This window comes from Fundulus heteroclitus, chromosome 12 (assembly GCF_011125445.2).
Source record: "Fundulus heteroclitus isolate FHET01 chromosome 12, MU-UCD_Fhet_4.1, whole genome shotgun sequence".
In the NCBI taxonomy this organism is placed as follows: Eukaryota; Metazoa; Chordata; class Actinopteri; order Cyprinodontiformes; family Fundulidae; genus Fundulus; species Fundulus heteroclitus.
The window spans coordinates 48,659,535-48,682,710 of NC_046372.1; the positions used below are offsets into that span (position 1 = coordinate 48,659,535).

The window sequence follows — 23,176 nt, forward strand, 5'->3', positions numbered from 1 at the left end:
GGAAGTTGAGTGGAAGAAATTTTTTTGCCATAAACATTGGCTGGGAAACAGGGAGAACTCCAGTTATGTCTGTTTTATTTTATTTTTATTATTTGTGTTGTTGATATGCACAGCACCAACCTGTTGTTTTTAAATAAACAAAATTAATTAGTTTAACAGGCTTCTCTCCTCCATGCCACGCTGCACCGATGCAGTAATGTTTGCAAAAGGAGCCCCGATCAACTAGAAAGTGCATACCTTATCACTTTTACTGATGTTATGTCATACTTTTCTGAAAAAAAGAAAGTTTTGGGTTTTATAAGATATCCATAATCGTCAAAATTTAAAATTGAATATGTCAGCATATGTGTACAATTCAATCATTCAGTGAGATAAACAAACTTTTCAAGAATTTATTCAGAAACACTTATTTTAATTTGAGCAAAACTTCTATGATAATCTTTGCTGAAAAGGAATCTTGTTTACACCTTTTAGTGATGCATCGGTCATTTCTCTCATTACAACAGAATGTAAGGTGAAGTTCTTCAGAACCGGGCGAGGAGCACAGCTTCCCTACATGACTTGAACGCACCGAGGCCGGCAGGAGGGTGGGAGTTCCCCTCCTACTTTAACGGAGGGTGTGTCTCTTCAAGAAGGAAAAAAAAAATCCCGTTGAAGTTTTTCCCCCCACTTTTCTTTGCCGTGCCACCCAAAGCCTTGGAGCCTTTTACCGAGTCTCAGGGACGCTGGTATCAGCTGCGTGGGTTGTGGTGGAGAGGAGGCCACAGAGCGCGTTTGTCTTCAAGGTGTTCCTATAGACCTGCCGCGGCATTGCATTGGGACGTTGACTCTCTTCTACAATGGGGGACGCTGTTTCCAGTCACCTGGATGAAGCCAAGAAGGAGATTATCTCAGGTGAGGAGCGTGTTGTCAGGCTCTGCGCTCGGCTCTGGCGTTCTGGTACATGTGCGCTTTTACGCCTCGTCAGTTTACAAAGGGAGGGTCCCCAGGTTGAGCTCTCAGAGAGAAATCCTAGTAGGGTATTAATCAGAGAGGAGCACGCTGTTAAAACGGATAAGGTTATTTCTTTACAGTCATGGGTAGTACCAGCCAGGTTTGAAGGGTTGGGGAAACCCTGGGGGTGGAGACAGGAGTTAAACTGCGCCTCTGCGCATATCCCACTTTTAAAAACGGCATACAACTTTTTAATCAATCCTCGTTATGTCCATAAAACTACCAGATGAACGCAGTTGTTACACTGTTGTTTTAGGATTCTGTCCTAGCCCACCCCAAAGTTACAAAGTGATTGAGTTTCATTTCTTCATTTTGTGTTTTTCAGTAATAATGTTGTGTGACACGTTATTCCAAAAATATGTTTGTGGTCATTGTTTGTAATAGTAATCGGTCATATTGTTAATGTAGGCCAGGTCAGCATGCCTGGATCTGTCCTCTGTCTTTGCTGGTCCGTTTCTCCTCCACCCTACATACAATCTCAGTGTCTGACAAAGCTACAGGAGGCCCCTTATTACATTATTTTACATTATTTTCACTGATCAGTGAAAATATTTAAATTTCGGTTTTCTGAGTATATTTAGAAATCTGAACAAAAGAGAGTTTCCTATAAAGGAATTTGAATCCCAGGCAGCAGCTGAGGGTTTCTGTGAAAGTCAATGATACTCCACTGAGGTTCCAGGACAGTTGAAGTTTCAGTGCTTGAGTTGCGGACATGCAGATAGGTGAAAGTGGCCTTCTGTCATGGAAGAGCCAGCCCCGCCCTCTCTGTTGAGTTTATGGCAGCTGATTAACCAAGGTTAACTTCAGTCACTGAAAAGGAATCAGTCTTTCGAGCCCAAACCCTGTCACACGTTTAATCTTGGGAACCATTGTTCTCTGCTTGGCAAAGATGCATGCTGCTGTGCTTAGTAGTGAATGGCTGCCTGAACTGTTTAATTCATTTACCTTGAAAATAAAAACAACCACGAAGAAAACAGCACTCCTTCAGCTTGATCTCCACTCATAATGTGGCTTGTTGGAACTTGTCTTGGTAAAGTTAGCTCTTTAGCACAGTTGATTTTGGCAGATAAGCTTGCAGATTAGTGTGTGTGTGGAAGAGAGCGTACGCAATCAGCCGCAGCATTATGAACACTTCCCAAATGCATAGTGTGCCCTTATACTTGCCTCAACAACAACTTCTTCATTCATGGTACAATGTGCTGTAAAAGCTGGCACCAATCCCCCACAGCACTAAATCATGAGATGGAACCCAGATGGAGCAGACCTGTTTATCCAGCTCGTCTGAACTGAGGTTCGGAGAATCTGGAGTTGACTCCCATTGGTGGTGTATACTTCTGTAAAAGCTGTCTGGGGGGATTGTTTGTGTAAAACAGTTCATTTGGTCATTGGATACAATATTTCAGTAGATATTAAAATCCAGAGTATTTTTTTTTTCTTTTTCCAACAAAGATGTTCCAGTGGTAGACAAGGACTGGTACAACCAACCAGTGATTTTTCACCACCAGACGGTCATCTCAGTGCTACAATGTTATATCAAAAACTCAGTAAATGTTAGGCCCTTTCCATTTAGAGGAAAGTAGTGAATGCAACTGCAGCTCCATGTTGTGCCATGAGCACCCATACTTCCAATGGGGGAAAAAAAAAATAAACGGTGAAAGTAAGAGACTGCCAGCCTGTGCTATTAATCTTAGCTTCAGTCTTTGTATAAAAAAATAAAATAAAATGTCTTAAAGTAATCTGATAAATAACTCTTAAACATTCGCTCAGAGTATTTGAATTGCTTGTTGGTCTGCATGAGCCTCGGGTTGCCATTGAGACAGTGGTTCCTTTCTCTGGCCCTGCCAAGTGTTGCAGCTGAGATTACACCAGTCTTTTAGTGCCAGGTGCTAGCATTAATAAAACTGGTGCTGATCAGGCAGGCGCTGCAACCGGTTTGGTCGGAAAAACTCCACTGACATAAAATGGATGCATCCAGAGTTTCCCAGCACCCCGTTTGTTTGTCGTCTTCCCATAATGCATCTGATTGAGATGTCTTTCCCAGGTGAAAGGCAAACATTGACTCGACCATCCACATATGATGAAGAAAAATGACTCATTGATGACGTGACTCAGACGTCTGGCTATCACTGTTTGGTGTTGAACTTCCAACATGCTGACTGTGAGACCTGAAATGGTGTCGGGCATCCCACTGCTGGTGGCTATCAAGTGTCACCCCAACCTGTCAGTGGTCATACGGTTTACGTCAAGTTGGATAAAACATTACAGCTAATTGTGAGTGAGACAAATGCTACCAGCCAAAGTGTTCTGTCTTGTTTTTATGCAACAAAAAAAGGGCACAAGTAAAGTTAAAACTAAAATAATTTTGGCAAATAAGACTAAGACTCAGAAGAAGACCTTTCATGATGTTTTAACTTGGCAAAGCTTCCAACTGTTGTTTGGTTCCAGATGATCTAAAGCACCAATAATTGAAACCTCATGGCTTCAAAGCAAAAGTCTCCTCACCATGACATAGTTTTCATAGGCTCCCTTGTGAGCAGTACCTGGCAAGAAAAAAAGGGAGCAGGTACGTGTCCGCTCTATAGGGTACAAGAGTAACTTGCTAACGCTATGGACCTAAAACCCGATGAAAAGTGCACAGACTTGTAGATACTTGTGCTGTAATTCTTCACTACAGTGACTTCACCTTCTCAGGCCCAGCTCCATCTTCTCACAAAGATAAAGACTGCAGAAGCAATGTTAAAAGCCTAATATCCCGTCTGCCTTTAGTAGCCTGTTTGGAGTGGGACCCACAAAAATGCATCAGATCTGGAATCTGAGGAATGCATGAAAAAGTCTGTGTGAGCATGTGTGTGTGTACAGCCCTGGATGGAAACTTCCTGGCCTTGAGTTGCTCAGCCTTCGCCACATGGTCTCTGCAGCCGAGACAAGCTGAGGGCCAGCCTGGGTTTATCATTAAACACACAACTATGCACAAATTCTTAAATCTATGCACTTATCACATTACTACTTATCTTATTGTACATTTCACGGCAGGACTTTCACAGTTAAAGCAATTAGAATCATAAGGAGTGCTTTCTATTTCAACAATTCAGAACCTGGACTGATTAATGGGTAAGGTATCTTTTGTGTAGTTCAGTTTCTCTCTAGGAGATGTAAATTCTCATCAGAAAGAATAAGTTATATAATCTAAATCTGCTGAGGGATCATTGCAAACAGGCATTACAGTACTCCAGGAATCAAGTTTGATCCAGTTACTGATGTTGATACAAAAGGGTGTGGTATACTGGTTCAAGATTTTAAGAAGCCATCAGCTTTATTTGTTTAATGACTAAAGTGATTTCCATACATAAATTGAGATGGAATAGTCTCTCGATTCTGCTGATGGATGAGCCGCTCCTATCTGTCATTTCACTGCAGGGACCGCTGGTCCTTGCTGATAAGAGTAACTGTGGGAGTCCTGGAGGGAATTTGCGTGTTTGAGCAATCAGCGGTTTGTACTCAACTTCCCTCATGCAGCAGGGCGAGGTTCACTTCAGCTGGAGAGGAGGGGGGTGTGTAGTAGGTTGGACATGACCCAGGTCACATGACTAACCTCTCATTTCCTTTTTAGAAATGGCATGATGAGTAAGCATATGTTGAAATCAGGGGCTTCAATATACGTTCAAACAGAGAGTCTTTCTGGAGTTTTAATGGAAATGGACCACTCTCTTATGGGTTTTCTGTGTTTAGGAAAGAACAGTCTAAGCCTTGGAGGTCTTTTGGCTCTCAGAATCTTTTGATTTGCATAATTTACATCAGTGGTTAATGGAGCAGCCTCAAATGGGACACAATTTAGACAATGCGGCTTTTGAATCAGCGTAAAACATGATTCACAAATGAAATTTCCAATTGTCTTACAGTCGCAGTGAAAACAAATCAAATAAAAACTAAATCTAATCATTAGAAAATACCACTTTTATTCAATCCGTGTTGCACATTGTCGCTTAAACATGGAATATTTTGGGTGGGGGGGGTGTTACCCTATATAAATCTAAGGTGTATGAACAAAATTAAGAGATAAGACTTGTTTTTTAGGTGAACTTTTGTAGAATAAAATTTCTGCTCTAATTCAGTTCTACCATGGGACATTTGTTCTTGCTCGTATCCTTTGTAATGCTGTGGGCCCTTTCTTGTATGCCAGTTGACAGATGAGGTCAGGCAGGAGTCACCATGGATTGGAGTGTTTGCAGACAATATTGTGATCTGTTGAGTTTAAAGTGCCTGGGCTCAACAATCCATAGCTTCACACAATGAACATGAGTGGTGAGGAACAGGGTGGAGGTATGGTGGAGTAGGTGGAACTGTGAAGGGTACTTGCAAGAATAAAAGGGAAGGTTTACAAGATGTTAGTGAGACCTGCAATGAGGGATGGTTTGGCCCCCCGGGGCTAGTGGTACCTAAAGACATCTGAAGATTTTTACATTTTTAATTGGAATTGAACAACTTGGACAGGATTACAATATTTATAGAGAAAGGCCAGCTTGAGCAGGTTGCAGTTAAACCTATAGAGACCAGAATGTGATTGATTTTATTATACAGCATGTTGGGGACGGCTAGTTTACATATTGGCCGAAGGATGTTAAATATGGACGATGTTTCCCGCAGGAATTTGCTTAGGCGAGGCAGTGAATTGGGGGGGGGGGGGCTACGACAAGTTTTGCGCGGACCGACTGGCAGAGCGGGGGGAAGACAAGTTTTGCGGGACCGACTGGCGGAGAGGGGGGGGCGTATCCATGTGTTTTTGCCTGTTTTTTCCCTGCCATTCACTATATGCATGCACAAAAGCAGCAACAACAACGAACCGCGTGTTAACGTCAAATTATCATGCAAGCATATCGAGCTAGTGTTTTTTTTGGAATTTTTTTGGAAAGATAGCGCTGCGGGAAACACTGATGGAACTTTCAAAAAGGAAGAAACAAGGAAGGTCATGGAAAAAGTTTATGGATGTAATGAATGTGAGGACTGACATGACAAATGACGGTTATAGGAATAGTGTGAGTGAAAAGCAGATGATCTGCTGTGGAAACCTCTAAAGAAAGCAAGTGGAAAAATGACAAAAAAGCACAACAAACGACCCATGTAGGGGATCAATGTCTTTTATTTTCTTTCAGTAAATTTATCTAAAGTCACAAAGAACGATCAAGGTTCTGTATTGCAAATATGGCAACAGCTAGAGATTGATAATAAAATCTCTAATTTTATTATACCAAATCCAATTTTTTTTCATTTCCTCGTTTTCATTTCATAAAAACAAATCACAGGAAATATTGTTAAAACTTTGCTTTCATTTTCATCATCCCATCTGGGAATTGACCTGAATTCAAAGTGCAACTAAATACAAGCTGTGAAACATGCTTGCAGAACAAGCTAGCAGGCCCTGCCATTGTAAACGGTTATTATCCATCCATCCATCCATCCATTTTCTAACCTGCTTAATCCCTCATGGGGTCGCGGGGGTTGCTGGTGCTTATCTCCAGTGTTCACTGGGCGAGAGGCGGGGTACACCCTGGACAGGTCGTCAGTCTGTCACAGGACAACACATAGACAAACAGGACAAACAACCATTCACACGCACACTTACACCTAAGGACAATTTAGAGAAGCCAATTAACCTAACAGTCATGTTTTTGGACTGTGGGAGGAAGCCGGAGTACCCGGAGAGAACCCACACATGCACAGGGAGAACATGCAAACTCCATGCAGAAAGACCCAGGGTTGGATTTGAACACTGAACCTTCTTGCTGCAAGGCACCAGCGCTACCCGCAGTTAATATATACCACAAAATGTTGCTAGCGGTGTTACCCAATGAGCTAGTTTTGAGTACACGTCTAAGAACTGGCTTCACTTTACATGTGTAGCTAAATTAACTTTATAAGTAAATGAATAAATGAAAGTACCTGATTTTGGGGTAAAAAGTTTCCAAGTTTTTGACAATACATTTTCTTTAACATAAATTCAGCATTATATGCTATAACCAGCTTTTACACATATTTTGCTACACTGCGTATGTTGCTCCAAATCTGTGGTAACCAAACCAAACCAGTTCCATATAATTGATGAAGTTGCGCCTTTCTTGGAAACAAGTCCTTTCTTGCTAGCTGTAATTTTCTGTGTTTCTGTAGGAGTTGGGTGGGGTGATGTCATGCTGAACTACGGGAAGCCCAAGGAGTGTATTGGTGAAAAAAATCCAGATCTTTCGAAATTAAATTGTAACAAATTGCAAATTAAAATAATCGATAAAATAGTTCTATTGCCAAGCCCTAGCTGCAGCTAACCATTATTTTAGTGATCCAGTATCCCATTGATGATTCTTATGATTAATCGTGTAATTGGATAAAAATATTTGCCACATTCTGCAGATGGACACTTAAACATTTGTACCGAAGGAAGAATCCGCAGCAAAAAAAGGTTCTAACAAAGCGTTGGACTGCAGAAGGTGTTTCCTGCTCAGATGTTGCAGCATCAAGGATGTGCTATTATGGAAAGCTAATTCAGCTTAGAAGTACGCACTGTGCTGTTTTCTTTTCTGTTACGTCTAAAAGTATTTCCCACTTTTGATAATTTCTGTGGTTCTTTTTGCTTCTCGCTGTTTCCCTCCATAGCTGATAACTGCACTTGGCATCCACATCTCAATCGTTTTGGCCATCATTAGCAAAAGTGGAAGCACTGTGCCGTACCAATAACAATCCAGCCAGAATACTGTGCACTAAACAAATAAACAGAATTTCATGAAGCCTTGAGGCAGATAATTTGCTTTGAGGAATTTTAGGAATCGAGGTAATCAAATCATTCGAGGAATCGTTTCAGCCCTAATTGCTAGAAAGCAATCATGAGTAGGCCTTAGGAGAGGAGATGACAGGCCTGCTGTCTTCAGTATTTTGGCAGTTCACAACAGTGAACAGTAAGGCAATTTTGTCATTGTAACATTCAGCAGTATTATTGCAATATCATGTTTTCCTAATATCATGCAGCCTGTGAGAGAAAGGGATTGCTGGAGTCAAGGGCTTGAATCTGGATGTTGCTGTGATAGGAGGGAATTGGGTAGTGCTGAATGAAATTTAGAACATTTTGGATTCTGTACAGCTGAACCTGTTTCTCTGGTGAACTGCCTTCCGACAACAGTTTTTATAATTAAGTGCAATATACACAAAGCTGGATTAACCTGGGAGAAGTGACCTGTCTTACGTGGTGTTAGCGTCATGTTGGTTCCTAGGGGTGTAAATCACACCCATCATGGCGATTCGATTCAGTGTCGATTTCCTGACCCAACGATTCGATTATTTTTGATACTCAAGAATACACCACGATACGATTCGATTCAATTAATTGGTTCATTTTTTTACCTTACAGGCTAGACAATGTTTCAAATTTTAAATAAATAAATGAAAGCTGTAATATTATGCATTTTATTTGAGAAACAGCAAATAACGGAAGTAGCAAAATTGTACTCCACCTATAAAATACCTCATTCACTGAAAAATAATGCCTCTGTGTACTAGATTCTAAAAGGCCTTGCATCAAAAAATACAGCACAAAATCAGAGCAATGAGTGCATAAGTGCACTAGCAGATTAAGTACCAAAATAGGCCTATTCTACATTCACTATAGAATAACAATACTCAAAATCAGTGCAAAAGTGCACTAGCAGCAAATGGTAACAAAAAATACCCCTGTACTTTAGTCACTATAAAATAACAATACACATGAAAGTGCATTACCAACAAAAAGTAACAAAAATATAGGCCATACTTTACTTAAAAGTAATAATGCTTCTGTTCTATACTGAAGGGGTTTGTAAAAGAGAACAGTTAGTAAAGCTGTAACATTAAACTACAGCACTGTTACAGTTCAATACTTTCAATTGTGCTTCTTGACAGATTTTTCTTTAAAAAAATCAGTTGGTCCACATGCTCAGCGGACAAAACACTACGTTCTGAACGCACAATGTCCCTTGCTGTGCTAAACACGCGCTCGGATGGTACACTTGTACCAGGTATGCACAAGTAGGTCTTGGCCAGGTCAGCCAGGAGAGGAAACTCGGCCTGGTGAGCTTTCCACCATTCTAACACCTTACCACCCAGGCTCAGAGATGCGATATCTCTGTACTTTCTAATTTCATCGTTGGCTAGCTCTTTGGATGTTTTCTTCCTGAAACTTTGGTCCTCAGTGCTGAAGGAGTCGCCAAACAAGTCATCCAAGACTTTTGTTTTCTTGGAAACTGGTGGTTTTTCTAAATTAAACAAAAAAAAGACAACAGAAAGAGTATAGTTATAATCAAAGTATAATATGGCAGTAGGCTATAATCATACAGTACAGTTTTAGCATATTATATACATACATAAGTGTGTGTGTGTGTATAAATATATAAAATGTGCATGTATAATATAATATCTATATAACATTTATAAAGTATATGTGGTATGAGTAGGTTAAAGTAGGATCTTTATAATGTATCTGAATATTTGTAGAATGTATGAACAGTACCTTCCATAGTCTTTGTTTCCCACACATCACACATCTGGGCATGAGGAGGTGTTTTCTGGTCCTGGGCCTCTGATTCATTCTGTAACGGTCACAGATACATACACACTCATAAGAACCAACTTACTACTACATAAGAACAACACCAAACAGTTCAACGTATTACCTTAATCACAACAACACCACTAACAAGTACTACAACTAATAATGATAAATGAACTTTTTACTGTATTTTAAAAAAATATATGATGAGAAACAACCTACCCTCTGTTCCTTCAGCTGTACTACTTCTTCAGCAATACATTCAAAGGTTTGGTTTCTTCTTTCATCACTCAGGAACGGGAGCTTTTTAAACCTAGGGTCCAAGGCAGCTGCTCGGAGTAAGAATGGTTCCTCGTCCACATACCGTTCTTTGAGATCCTCAGCCATGACTCGTTTCATGTCTTTGATTAAGGGAATGTCGTCTGGTGCACATTCAAAATGAGTCAGCAACTTCGTTCGGAGGGGTGCAATGACTGACACTGTGGGTTGCTTTTCTTCGCACATGAGCGTGGTGACGGCTTTTAGTGGGGCCAACAAGCTAACTATTTGCTCTGCTGTGGATAGGTCACTTTCCGTGAGAGCGTGAATGTCGCTTGCACCTTTCCTCAGCTTCTTGTCCAGGAGGGTTGCCGTCACCGCAGGCTGTTGCTCCAGAAACCGCTCTAACATCTCGAATGAACTGTTCCACCTTGTCTTTACGTCCGCTTTAAGTTTGTGGGACGGGAGGTCAAGTAGTTTTTGTTTTTCCTTGTACACTGTGGTGGCAATTGAGCTGCGATGGAAAAAAACTCACAATTCTCCTAACTCGACCCAAAAGCCTTTCTGTGGCTGTGATCTTGAGGCCATCTTGAGTGGACAGATTGAGTGTGTGCGCGAAGCACTTGATGTGGGGCGACATCCCGGCCTCTTGCCCAGCCCTCTTCATATTAGATGCATTATCGGTGACAAGGGCTGGTGCTTTGTCACTCAGACCCCACTCTTCACACGCAGCTCGTAGAACGTGTCCGATGTTCGCTCCTGAATGTGTGTCCGCAAGCACACGCGTCTGTAACACATTATTGTGCATCTCCCATCCGTGGTCAATGAAGTGGCATGTTACTGTGATGAAGGATTCTGTAGTGCAGGAAGTCCAACCGTCACATGTTACAGCTACGCGCTGTGCCTCATGCAACTCTTGAATAACATCATCACGAACTTTGGTGTATAATTTTGGAATCAAGGATTCACTGAAGTGCTGTCGCGAGGGAACGCAGTACCTCGGCTCCAGAGTGTCGAGCAGGTATCGGAAGCCTTCGTTCTCCACGACGCAATAGGGCCGTATGTCTGTACATATGAAGAACGCGATTGCCTTGGATATATTCACCGCCCTCTTAAAGCTGTGTGAAAACTTCTGAGGGAAAAATTTTGTCAGTGGCGAAGTAGAGGGCTGTGCTTTTTCTTCGCCTTCGACACCATGGCGTCTTCTCAGGTGAGCAGACAAATTAGATGTGTTGCCACAGTAGCGAATTTCGCAACGACAATATCTGCATATAGCCATATCCTTCATCAGTTTTTTTCCATCCTTACGGAACCCGAAATACTTCCACACAAACGACTTGAACCCGCAAGGGGTGTGTAAGTCATCTTCTTTTTCCTCCACCACGTCTGTCTTGCCTACCTCTTCTTTTACCTCCGCTTTCTCCGCCATGTCTGTCTTGCGTACTGTTTACGCGACTGTGTGTGCAAGCGGAAAGAGGGTAGTGGCTAAAAGAAGCTAGGTAGGAGGGCAAAATAGGTTTAGCGCCACCGCAGCACGGGAGTCAGAATTACGTCCAGGAGCAAATGGATAAAAACAGACCGAAGGAAAAAAACATGAGTCGACACTCTTGCGGACGTGTCGATGCATCGGATCGTCGGCTGTTGGATCGATGCATCGATACAAAACTATTATTATTTACACCCCTATTGGTTACCGTTTGTTGGATTTGCTGGTATAGAAACCTCAGTGTAAGAGAAATAACTGCTTTATCTAAATTTGTGACTGTGTGCAGCAAAATCCTAGGTTCTCAGCAAAGCAGCCCGAATGACCTACACAACCACTATACTCTGAAAAAAAGCTAACTTCATTCTGTCTGTTAGTGAATACTCTCTTCACTCTGAGTTTCACCTCTCGCCCTATGGATTGTGTTTTAGGTTTCCCTTCTGTACGGAGTAATTGGTATAAACATGAGATTATTTCTAGTGCCATCTCCTTCCTTAATTTAGGCAAGGGGAGGGGTCGGGGGTCTAACGGTTATGGAACTATGTATTATCTATTTTTAACCACTGATTTTCAGTGGTGGTATTGTTTCTTAAAGTGATGGAATTTAAATATTAAGTATTATCTATTTATTGATTTTGGGGCAACAGTGGTGGCATGAGTTAGGAAGTTATTTCTTGTAACCGGCAGGTTGCCTGTTTGATCACTCACTCCGAATCATTGTGTCCTTGGGCAAGACACCTAACCTTCATTGCCTGCTGGTGGTGGTCAAAGGGCCCGATGGTGCTGATGTATGGCAGCCTCGCTTCTGTCAGTCAGCCCCAGGACAGCTGTAGCTACATTGTAGCTTACCACTGTCAGAATGTGTGCGTGAATCGGTGACTGACTGAATGTAGGGTGAATCGTTTTGGGCTTCTCTGGACTTGATAAAGCATTATACAAGTGCTTTACCATATTTATTGTTCACCTTTCTGTCCTATCAGCACCTTATTGCTTTTGTTTGACAAATCGGTCAACTTGTCATGGTAAGGGGTTTACAGATTATATTGCCACATGTGTAACAACATTCATAGTTGCCCTAAACACACATACGGCCCCTCGTTGGGTGAGGGGACAGGAAACAGGAAATCCTTGTGTGGAGTGTTTTTCTCTGGCTCAATTAAATCTGCAGGTTTCGGAGTGGCTCGCTGAGGTGTGGCTCTCACCTTCAATCCACAGGCTTATCGAGAGGCATGACACGCCCCCTGCTCAGACCCCCACACCAACAAACGTACACAGATACCTTGTTTTAGTGACAGAGCAGGTCTGAGTGTGAGTGATCTCATGAAGTAACCACTGAAAATAGAACTGTTTCTCCAGAGTTACATCATAAAGAACCTCAGGGAATAAGGATGAGGGGGGGCAGCCTGGAGAAACTCACTTTTCTTAGGCGCCCCAATCATACTAGTCATTGACTAATTCATTCTTAGTTTAAATTGATAGTTCAGCAATAAGGACCCACCACATTGTACAGATCCAGTATGTTCTACTTCAACATCAGCATATTGTTTAGTCCAACTTTATGTTCAGGGTTTTAGAATGTTCTGGTATTTCCCAACACGGGATAGCCCTTTTTACTAATGTCATAAGAACAGCACCTGAGCCCAAACGTTAGCACGTGCACAGTTTTCACATCCTTTCTTCTGTTCCTCTGTGTTCATTTTAGCCTTGAGATTTAACTAAACTTGTTTTAGTGCTACCATTAGCACTGTGGGAACGCTGCCTTTATTTATGAGTCAGTCTGTGGGTCTATCTCGGTGGAATGTTTTTGTTACAGCAGTGTGGAGAAAACGGAGCGGAACGTGGAAAAATTAAGTTGAGGGTCTCTTGTCTGAATAAGAGGAATTTGGAGCACAGTGGTCTGAAATCTGTGAAATGATAGAATAAACCTCAAGTTATAGGAGAAGATGCCATGGGAAAACCTTATTGGTATGATCAGGTTACCTCAGTGATGGAAGACAGCACTGTAGCTGACCCCAGCACTATCGAGGCCCCTGGGGCAATTAATCTGGCAGCTGGTTTCAGCACAACAAAGAGTTAGCTGGATGCACAGCAGCAGCTTAAACTGCTCCCTAAGATGTTCTGCTCTGGGACTGAGGTACCACTGGGGGAAAACGCATAATCTGTGAAATACAGACCGTGTGTAGAGTCAAAATTCAATGTTTTTAACATTAAATGTTTTAAAAAGAGAGAGATGGCAAACGGCTATTCATCTCCACTCCTTATCCTGCTGTCTGGAAATCTCCTGGTAAGCCCCGCTGACCTCATCTGCTAAAAACTAAACATGTTTAACTGATCACGTAATCGAATAGTCCATATATTGTTGGGCCCAGCCATGGGAGGGAAATAACATTATATCGGCAACAACTCTGAATCCCATAACGCACTGTTTTTTTTTTTTTTTACCCATTCTAATGACAGTTTCTGTTGAAGAGGAGTATCCCAGGTGGAATCCCCATAATGTCATAGAGGTAAAAATGCATGAGTAGAGCATGGTTCTTCCTCTATTGCCGCAGGTGTCTTCAAAGGATTAATCTGGGGGACAGGCACATCTTCATCTCACAGAGTGAATGAAAGACTCAAACCTTTGATCCCAAACATTCTCATGTTTGTGACTGTAGCCCAGCCTAAAATGGACTAGCTGCTTTAAACGGGCTGCCTGAGCCCCTGCAGAAAGAATCTGACAGAATTATAGATTTCCTAAGAGTCAGTGTCCCTTATTACGCTGTTGAAGTCTTTTTTTTTCTCCCACTGCCTAGAGAAGACATTAAAACTAGAGCCCTGTTTAAAACAGCGCTGCATCTTTGTAAATTTTGCATTCTTATTTCACCATACATACCATACTATATTTCAATTCAATAAAGATTTCCAGAAAAATTAAATCTGCAAACATTTCCAGCTATGCAACTACATTCCTCTAGCTTTTGCTTTAGGCCCCTAAAACAATTATTAGGCGCCCGCCTATGCATTGAAAATGCATGGCGGAGGCCTTATGTTATGCACCTAATAAGGATTTCTTTATTATTATTGTTTATTAATATTCCGTCACCGTTAATACAGCCCGAACCGTAGGGTCTACCCCCACATACTATATATCGAAACGTTTGTCTCGACGCTGCGATCAGGGCTTTTTGTACTTGACGCCATTTCGACTTACGGTTGGAACAAAATTCGCAAAAAAACACAGAAAAATTGTCATTTTCAACCCTCTACTGTGTCGTCATGCTTTCACCTACGAACATCGTTTAGCTTCCAGTTTGTAGATGTATCTTTGAACTATTCAGAAGTGAAAACGGAATGTGCATATCTTTTATCGTTTTCTCATCACGCCATTTTCAGTTACCATGGTGACAAAATTCTCCAAAAAACTACTCGCTCAATTTTCACTCTACGTGCACAAATTATACATCAACATGTAGCTATTTCTGTCTGGATTCAGGAAATGTAACCCTCATTGGTGTAGGTCTTTTAGATTTCTTGCAAATCACCTCAGACCGGCAACAACCCCAAAGTGAAACTTATGCGAAAAAGACCGAACAACTTCAGCCTACTCGCTCAATTTTCACTCTACGTAGACAAATTATACATCAAAACGTAGGTCTTTTTGTCTGGATTCAGAAAATGTAAACCTCATTGGTGTAGGACTTATAGATTTTTTTCATCATGCCATTTTCACCTACCGTGGTGACAAAATTGTCTAAAAAACAACAAACAACTTTAGCATACTCGCTCAATTTTTGATCTACGTGCACAAATTATACATCAAAACGTAGGTATTTCTGTCTGGATTCAGGAAATGTAACCCTCATTGGTGTACGATTTATAGATTTTTCGCAAATCACCTCAGACCTGCAACAACCCCAAAGTCAAAGTTATGTAAAAAAGACCGAACAACTTCAGCCTACTCGCTCAATTTTCACTCTACGTAGACAAATTATACATCAAAATGTAGGTCTTTTTGTCTGGATTCAGGAAATGTAGCCCTCATTGGTGTACGATTTATAGATTTTTTGCAAATCACCTCAGACCGGCAACAACCCCAAAGTGAAACTTATGCGAAAAAGACCGAACAACTTCAGCCTACTCGCTCAATTTTCACTCTACGTAGACAAATTATACATCAAAACGTAGGTCTTTTTGTCTGGATTCAGAAAATGTAAACCTCATTGGTGTAGGACTTATAGATTTTTTTCATCATGCCATTTTCACCTACCGTGGTGACAAAATTGTCTAAAAAACAACAAACAACTTTAGCATACTCGCTCAATTTTTGATCTACGTGCACAAATTATACATCAAAACGTAGGTATTTTTGTCTGGATTCACGAAATGTAACCCTCATTGGTGTACGATTTATAGATTTTTCGTAAATCACCTCAGACCTGCAACAACCCCAATGTCAAAGTTATGTAAAAAAGACTGAACAACTTCAGCCTACTCTCTCAATTTTCACTCTACGTACACAAATTATACATCAAAATGTAGGTCTTTTTGTCTGGATTCAGGAAATGTAGCCCTCATTGGTGTACGATATATAGATTTTTTGCAAATCACCTCAGACCGGCAACAACCCCAAACCCTCCCCAAATTGAGCTGTAGTTGTTGGGATTTTTCCATGCAGCAGAGAGCCAGCCAGGGCCGGTCAAAGCCATAGGCGTATTAAGGGGCCGCTTGGACCCTCTGGTGTAATGGGGGGGGTACCGTTTTTTTTTTTTTTTACAAGTAACAATTAAATAACTTGAACAATTGATATAAATGAATGATGATAAATGAATTTGTTTAATTTATTTAATTTATTTTGTATTCAGAAGTTTTAAGAAAACATGAAATTATTTATTTATTTATTTCTGTATTTATTTTTAAATATGGAAGACTTGGTCCTCCATACTCCAGGGCTCAACAAGAGTTCATCTAAAGATGTTTTAGAACTGATTGGTGACCTTTAGTTTATATTTCAGAAAGTTAGTTATAAGTAGAGTTATGTGGTTTTATGTTTTTTTGGATACAATCCGGGTTAGCACCCGAACATCCCTTTCAGACAGCTTCCTCGTGCGTCCACAGTTAATCCTGTTGGATGTGGTTCATCCTTCTTGGTGATATGCTGACATTACCCTGGACCCCGTGGCTCTTGATACATCACAAACACTTGCTGTCTTGGTCACAGATGCAAGGCAAGGGAAATTTATTTATATAGCACAATTCAGTACAGAGACAATGCAAAGTGCTTTACATGATTAAAATATAGCAAAATAAATGCAAGTAGGAATAAAATGTAGATAGAAAATAGAATAAAAGCAAGTAGAGATAGAATGTAGAAACAAAGAAGAACATTAAAAACAGTAAAACCGTTTAACTAGAACAGTCAAAGGCAATTTTAAACAAATGTGTTTGTAATCTTGATTTAAAATAACTCAGGCTTTCTGCACTTTTACAGTTTTCTGGAAGTTTGTTCCAGATAAACGGAGCATAGGAACTAAATGCTGCTTCTCCTTGTTTAGTTCTGGTTCTAGGTATGCAGAGTAGGCTGAAGCCAGAAGACCTTAGTGGTCTGGATGATTGATACACTGATAACAAGTCTGTGATGTATTTAGGTGCTAAGCCAATTAGGGATTTATAAACTAACAGAAGTATTTTAAAGTCTATTCTCTGAGATACAGGGAGCCAGTGTAAGGACTTTAGAACTGGGGTGATGTTCTCTACTTTCTTAGTCTTAGTGAGGACGCGTGCAGCAGCGTTCTGGATCAGCTGCAGCTGTATGGTCCACTTTTTAGGCAGACCTGTGAAAACACCGTTGCAGTAATCAATTCTACTAAATATAAACGCATGGATTAGTTTTTCCAGATCCTTTTGAGACATTAGTCCTTTAATCCTGGAAATATTCTTCAGGTGATAGAAAGCCGACCTTGTCACTGTCTGTAAATGCTTTTGGAGGTTCAGGTCTGAGTCCATCACTACACCAAGGTTTCGGGCCTGATCATTGGTTCCTAGCTGAAGCGACTGAAGCTGTGTGCTAACTTTTGATCTCTCCTCTATTGGTCCAAATATTATTACTTCAGTTTTGTTTTTATTCAATTGAAGAAAGTTTTGATACATCCAGCAAGATGTGCACCAACAATTTGTCCTCCTTTGAACTCACCCATGTCACCCATAATGTTGTGTGCATTGCAATCTTTTGAGCAAAACTGTGCTTTTACCCTGCTAATTGGACCTTCACACTCTGCTCTTATTGGTTCAATGTGCAATTAATGAAGAATAGCCACCAGGCTGGTCCAATTTAGCCATGAAACCTCCCACACTAAAATGAGAGGTGTTTCAGTTTCATTGTCAAACTCCTGTATACAGTGTATTTCACTTACTGAATTGAGTTACTGAAATAATTGTCTATACTTTTATTTATTAAGATTTAATTCTAGTGTTTATGTAAGGCAGAGGTTACAAATGTAAACGTTACGACCTTTTGTTTGGACCGTTTTTGCCTTTTCTTCTTTCTATTAAAAATGGCTCTAAGAGAAGAGGTGGAAACAACGCCCCCAAAATGACACTTGTGGCCAAAAAGTGTATTATGTCAGTAGTGATTTAGGACTACCGTAGCAAATGAATGGGAATCGTTGACCGTCGGCTGTCGCCAATTAGCTCATTAGCTGCGTCTCAGATCGATATCACAGTTTGCAGCTCTGCAGACGCAAAGTTTTCCCGGTCGGCAGGTTTTGATGAAGACAAATCCTTTTCACTCAGAAGGTTTGATTTAAAATCCCCAAGCGATGAGAGCCTACGACCAAGGAACTCGGAAGCTTTGCCTTTGACGGTCACGCCCACCACCAGGCGGGCGCCTTCTTCAACTTCTTCAGAAATTGAACGATTCTAGTTCATGATTTGTACTTGGTAATATTTCTAGCATGTGACATTTGTTCTTGTTCCTCTATTTTAAATTGGTGTGAACCTTTTTTTTGTTAACGACAATGATGGAAAAATTGTCAGGTGAGGTCAAGCACGAGTCCCTGTGAATCAGGATGCTTGCAGATGACCTGCATCTGTAATGAGAGTGAGGAGCGGTAGGAAATGGAGACCCACTGTTATCTACCCTTTCTTTGTAAAATTTTTGTTTGCTCGGTTGAAATGAGAAAATTAAGTACCGCTTGTTTACTTTCCTTTACAGAGCTCCAGCATTCACTTATCAATCTAGAGATATTGCAGAAGTCAAAGTAAGTTGTCCCTGCATATGTTTTCTCATAGACCAAACCACCATTGTCAGCCTGAATGCACTAAATGATTTATCACGGCTCAAAGTGCTAAAAGAAATTTACTTTAGATTCCATTAATATAGGACCATGAATAATGGTAGATTAAAAAGGCTAATACGCTGTAAAGGGACACTGATGGCAAAAATGTTCTTTACTGCACAAAAATATAACCACCTTTTAAACAAGACTCTCCTAACCTTTATTTAACCAGGAAAAGCCTTTTAGAAAAGGCCTTTTAGAAAAGCCTTGTAAAAGAGATTTAAAAAAAAATTCTTTCTACGGTTCTAAATCTAGCCCAAAAAAAGTGAGGGCCAAAAAAGGTCCTCACTTTAACACTGGTGGTAAAATCCGAAAAAATATGTTCTCACTCTGAAGTGCACGCACGCACGCACGCACGCACGCACGCACGCACACTCGTGTAAGACCTACGGACCGAGTAAAAAACGCCTACAAAGTGAGGACCGGTAGTTCTGAGCTACTTAGAAAGATAAAGTTTTTATTTTCTGTCACTAGGTGTCACCCACACACAATACACCACTTCAGATTTTGCAAAACAATTAAATTACCAAAAACGTTTTTTTACCATCGGTGTGAGGACCGAGGAGTTCAACCAACTTTTTTGACATTTTAAATAATTAAGATGTAAATGTACTTAAGATTTGAAAAGAAACATGTTTTTTACATTTTACTGATTAATGCACTGAAGAATAAACCAATGCTGTACTAAAAATGAAAGCTTGAGGTTGTGTGGCTCTGATTTATTATCTCCTGATAAATTAATAATTTTAACTAAATAATCCATTGTACTTTGAATGTTTATTTTAGAAACAAAGCATTTTTGTGGGCATTAGCAGAGCCTAACAACTGTTCCTAATCTGCAGCATTAATTCCTCTTGCACATTGCAGAATCCACATGCATGACTGTGATTGGATAATGGCTTGATGGGCCATCTGCAGGTTGTGAATGTTGCAAAGTTGAGGGTCGGGGAGGGGACACTCAGTGGTTGCTTGCTCAGACTTAAAAACATACTATGCAACATTTTTCAGTTAATTAATGTGTTCCATACCGTTTTGGATGATTAAATGAGTCATTTCAGGTCGAACAAAGGTTTTCTCGGCTGCCCTGGTGGTCTGTGGGGGAAATACTGCACTTGCAATTGCAAGAGCCCTCGGCCTGCACCCACAGGCTCAGAAGTCTCGTGCAAGACCGCGAGAGTCGGTCTTGCTTTACGGCGAGAACTCCATGTGCTGCGGCCGCCTCGCCAAGATAGCGCTGCGGGAAGCCTGATGTTCATACTTTCACTGTGTTAGTCATTGTTTGTACTGCCGTTTTTTCGACTTTTCGTTGCGTTCGCCTGCCTGCTAAACTCAAAACAACCGCGCCTGGCTTGACGGAGAAACCAGAACAGCTGAGCATCTTTATGACAGTGCACTTTTACTTTCGCCCTCTGGCGGGAGCCTCGCTGGAAAATCAACCCCGGTTGCATAGTATACCTTTAAGTCTAAGATGTTTTCTCTAAAAACAGGCATGACTTTGCACTCACTTTTATTCTAGGGGCATATTGATTAGGATTCCTTTTTAGTTTTTCTGTATCATTATTTTTAATTTAGTTATCATTGGCATAAAATATTTTGTATATACAGAATAAACATGCTGTACTGTTCTAAAAAGCCAATTTTGATAAATTTATTGAAAAAGGTTTGTGTCATAATTTTAACTGAGGCTGTCATAAATGTCATCATAACAGCAATTCTTCTTTACACATATTTTAAACGGCAAAGAAATCTACTGTCCAAAATGTTAAAACCCATAATAAGCATTAATTGGTCCCCAAGGTAATTTTATATGGGCCTAAAGTGATACCAGCAAGATCTTTGAATGGAATTATAAGGGAAAATCCGCCATTTTGTGAAACACTTTCTGCTGCAGGTGGGAGAGGTTTTTGCAGGAATGCATGGTACCATTTGTAGAGGACGAGTTGATAAAGAGACTGACTCATGCATGACATTTTAACTATATCCTACAGCCTGCAGAATGGTCCATTACTGTGCTACACTGACATACCAGAAATGGGAGTGTGTTTGACACTGTTGTTAAGGCTAGGAAGATCGGATCTGGATGTGCATGGTATTGTTGTGAAGAGCCTGATTAGATGATTAAAACCAGTCCTCCCCCTTTTCCATAACCCATTTGCAGTGCCAGAACTCAACCCTAACATGACGACTGAAGCCTTTGAGGCTTTCTATTAGGCATAGGCTGGAAGCAAATACTCTCTTTTATCAAAAGCTTAAAAGTTATCCTTTTCTGGGGCTGCGTGGAGGGCAGCAAGTGAACAATAGGAGCATGCACAGAATGCTGAATAGGGGTTCCCTCAATGTCAGAGGGATAAATTTGCCGTCTGGCCTCCGAACCTGTTAGGACCCAGTTGGAGGCCCAGTAATAACCCACCCGGCCCCATAGTGCCACCAACCTGTAGAAATTGGCATTAGATCCCTTTTTGGTCAAAAGTTCAGTTTTGTCTAAGGTTTGATGAGGCTTTTGTTACTGAAGGAGGCCAGTCTGACTGCTGACCTTTTGTGACCTTTCAGGTTTTTCCCCTTTTCGAGGCACTTCTCAGTAGAGGATTTTGATTAATCTCACAGTGTAGTGTCTCCTGGTAATGCGGAATACAACCACATTAGCCATTAAGGACTTTCATGTTACTAATCCTAAGTATCTGTAGGAAGGTCATAGAAAGTTGGGTTCTGCTTACTTTGTAGAAGCTTTAAGGGGGAAGCTGCACAAGAAATGCGGGCTACATTGGACAATGCGTCTCTGTGTTATGAGGTGTCAAAGGTACATTTTTTGCCCATTCTTGCCCCTGCCACGCCCAGACAAAATGGTCCAGTGATACCAAACTCACATAATCCACTCAGGCTAATGCTCTGAACAGAATTTGTGAAAATCAGCCCTCTACAACAAACTCGACTAATTTTTCAACCCTAAATGATACAGCTAGGTTTGTAGGAAAACTAAAAGACACTTTCCTACTGAAGAGACACCAGGGAAAATTGTACTTAATATAGAGCCACCTAGATTTCCAAGCACGTTCCAGGCTGCAAGAGAAACATGCCTTGCGGATTTGGGGTCTGTAACTGCTCCAGGGGCTGAGGGACTGCTGTTTAAAAGCTCACTAAAGTAATACTATTGAGGAACATGTCCAAAATGGAGTGTGTTTTGGGGTCCTGGTCATTATAGGAATGTTCTTTTGAGGTTTTCTTGGCACTGTTTAAACAAGACTAATCAGACCATCCAAACAACACCAACCATTTCCTAATTAGCCACTTCTATATCCCACAAGTAGCCATAATTTATCACCAAGGTAATTTCAATTAGACCATAAAAGGGCCCTTTAATACATTTGAATGTAGTCAAAAGGGAACTTAAGGCCTCTCAGAATGAGTGTGTTTGAACCCATTGCTTCACACTGCAGAGTCTGATCTGGACATGCTTGGTACCGTTAAAAAGGTGTAAATGATATGAAGAACAGGAACCCATGCATGACTTTGTCACTTCATTCTGCAAGATATAAATGGCCCCAGAACATTAGACATTAGGGCTCCACAGAGACCCCAAAAAACAATTGTGCTTTGGGGGGTGTGATGGACGTCGGAGGCCATCATTTGTTATGCGCCATCCTCTGAGTCCTTAAATATCCTCCCATAATAAGCATTAATTGGTCCCCAAGGCCATTTAAAATGGGGCATAAACTGGTACCAGCAGGAACTTTGAATAGAGTCATTAGGGAAGATTCGCCATTTTGCAAAACACATTTTGCGAAGGGGAAGAGCTGACCAAGAGACTGTTACATGCATGATCTTTTAACTATATCGCACAATGGTCCATCGCTGTGCTCAACTGCCACACCAGAAATGGGAGTGTGTTTGACCCGGCTGCTAGGGCTTGGAGGATCCGATCTGGATGTGCGTGTTACAGTTGTCAAAAGCCTGATTAGACAATTAAAACGAGACCTCCCCTTTCTACATTACCTGTTGGCAAGTGCAAGAACTCAACCCTAACATGACGACTGAGGCCTTCTAATAGGCATAGGCTGGAAGCAACAACTCTGTTTCATCAAAAGCTTAAAAGCTACCTTTTTCTGCGGCTGAGTTGGGTGCAGCAGTTGAACCATAGGAACATGCACAGAAGTTTGAATAGGGGTTCCATCAATGTCAGAGACATCTGCTGTCTGGCCTCTGAACCTGCCAGGAGCCGGTTGGAGGCTCCTTGGACCATAACTCTGGGCACCATAGCGTCATCAACCCATAGAAAATGGCACTAGATCCCTTTGTGGTCAAAAGTTCAGTTTTGGCCCAGATTTGGTGAGGCTTTGTTACTGAATGAGGCTAATCTGACTGCTGACCTTTTGTGACCTTTGAGGTTTTTCCTCCCTTTGAGGCACTTTTCAGTGGAGGATTTTGATTCATCTCACAGTTTAGCATCTCCTGGTAATGCGGAATACAACCTTGTTCTTACCGTTTCTCAGTACAAGTTTAAAAATTAAAGTCTTTTCCTGCTCTATGGTCCTCCCGAGAGTTCAGCAGCCTTAATGAGCTGAGCTC

General features: G+C 41.1%; 1 protein-coding gene across 1 annotated transcript in view; it reads left to right on the forward strand.

Annotated features, from left to right (window-relative positions):
* Window positions 1-636: 636 nt before the first annotated feature.
* Window positions 637-23,176, forward strand: part of niban2b (niban apoptosis regulator 2b) — a 102,994-nt gene continuing 80,454 nt past the window's right edge. Inside the window, exon 1 of the mRNA XM_036144714.1 lies at window positions 637-894. Within this exon, the coding sequence (XP_036000607.1) occupies window positions 840-894 (55 nt within the window). The 5' untranslated portion in view covers window positions 637-839. The remainder of the gene's footprint in view (window positions 895-23,176) is intronic.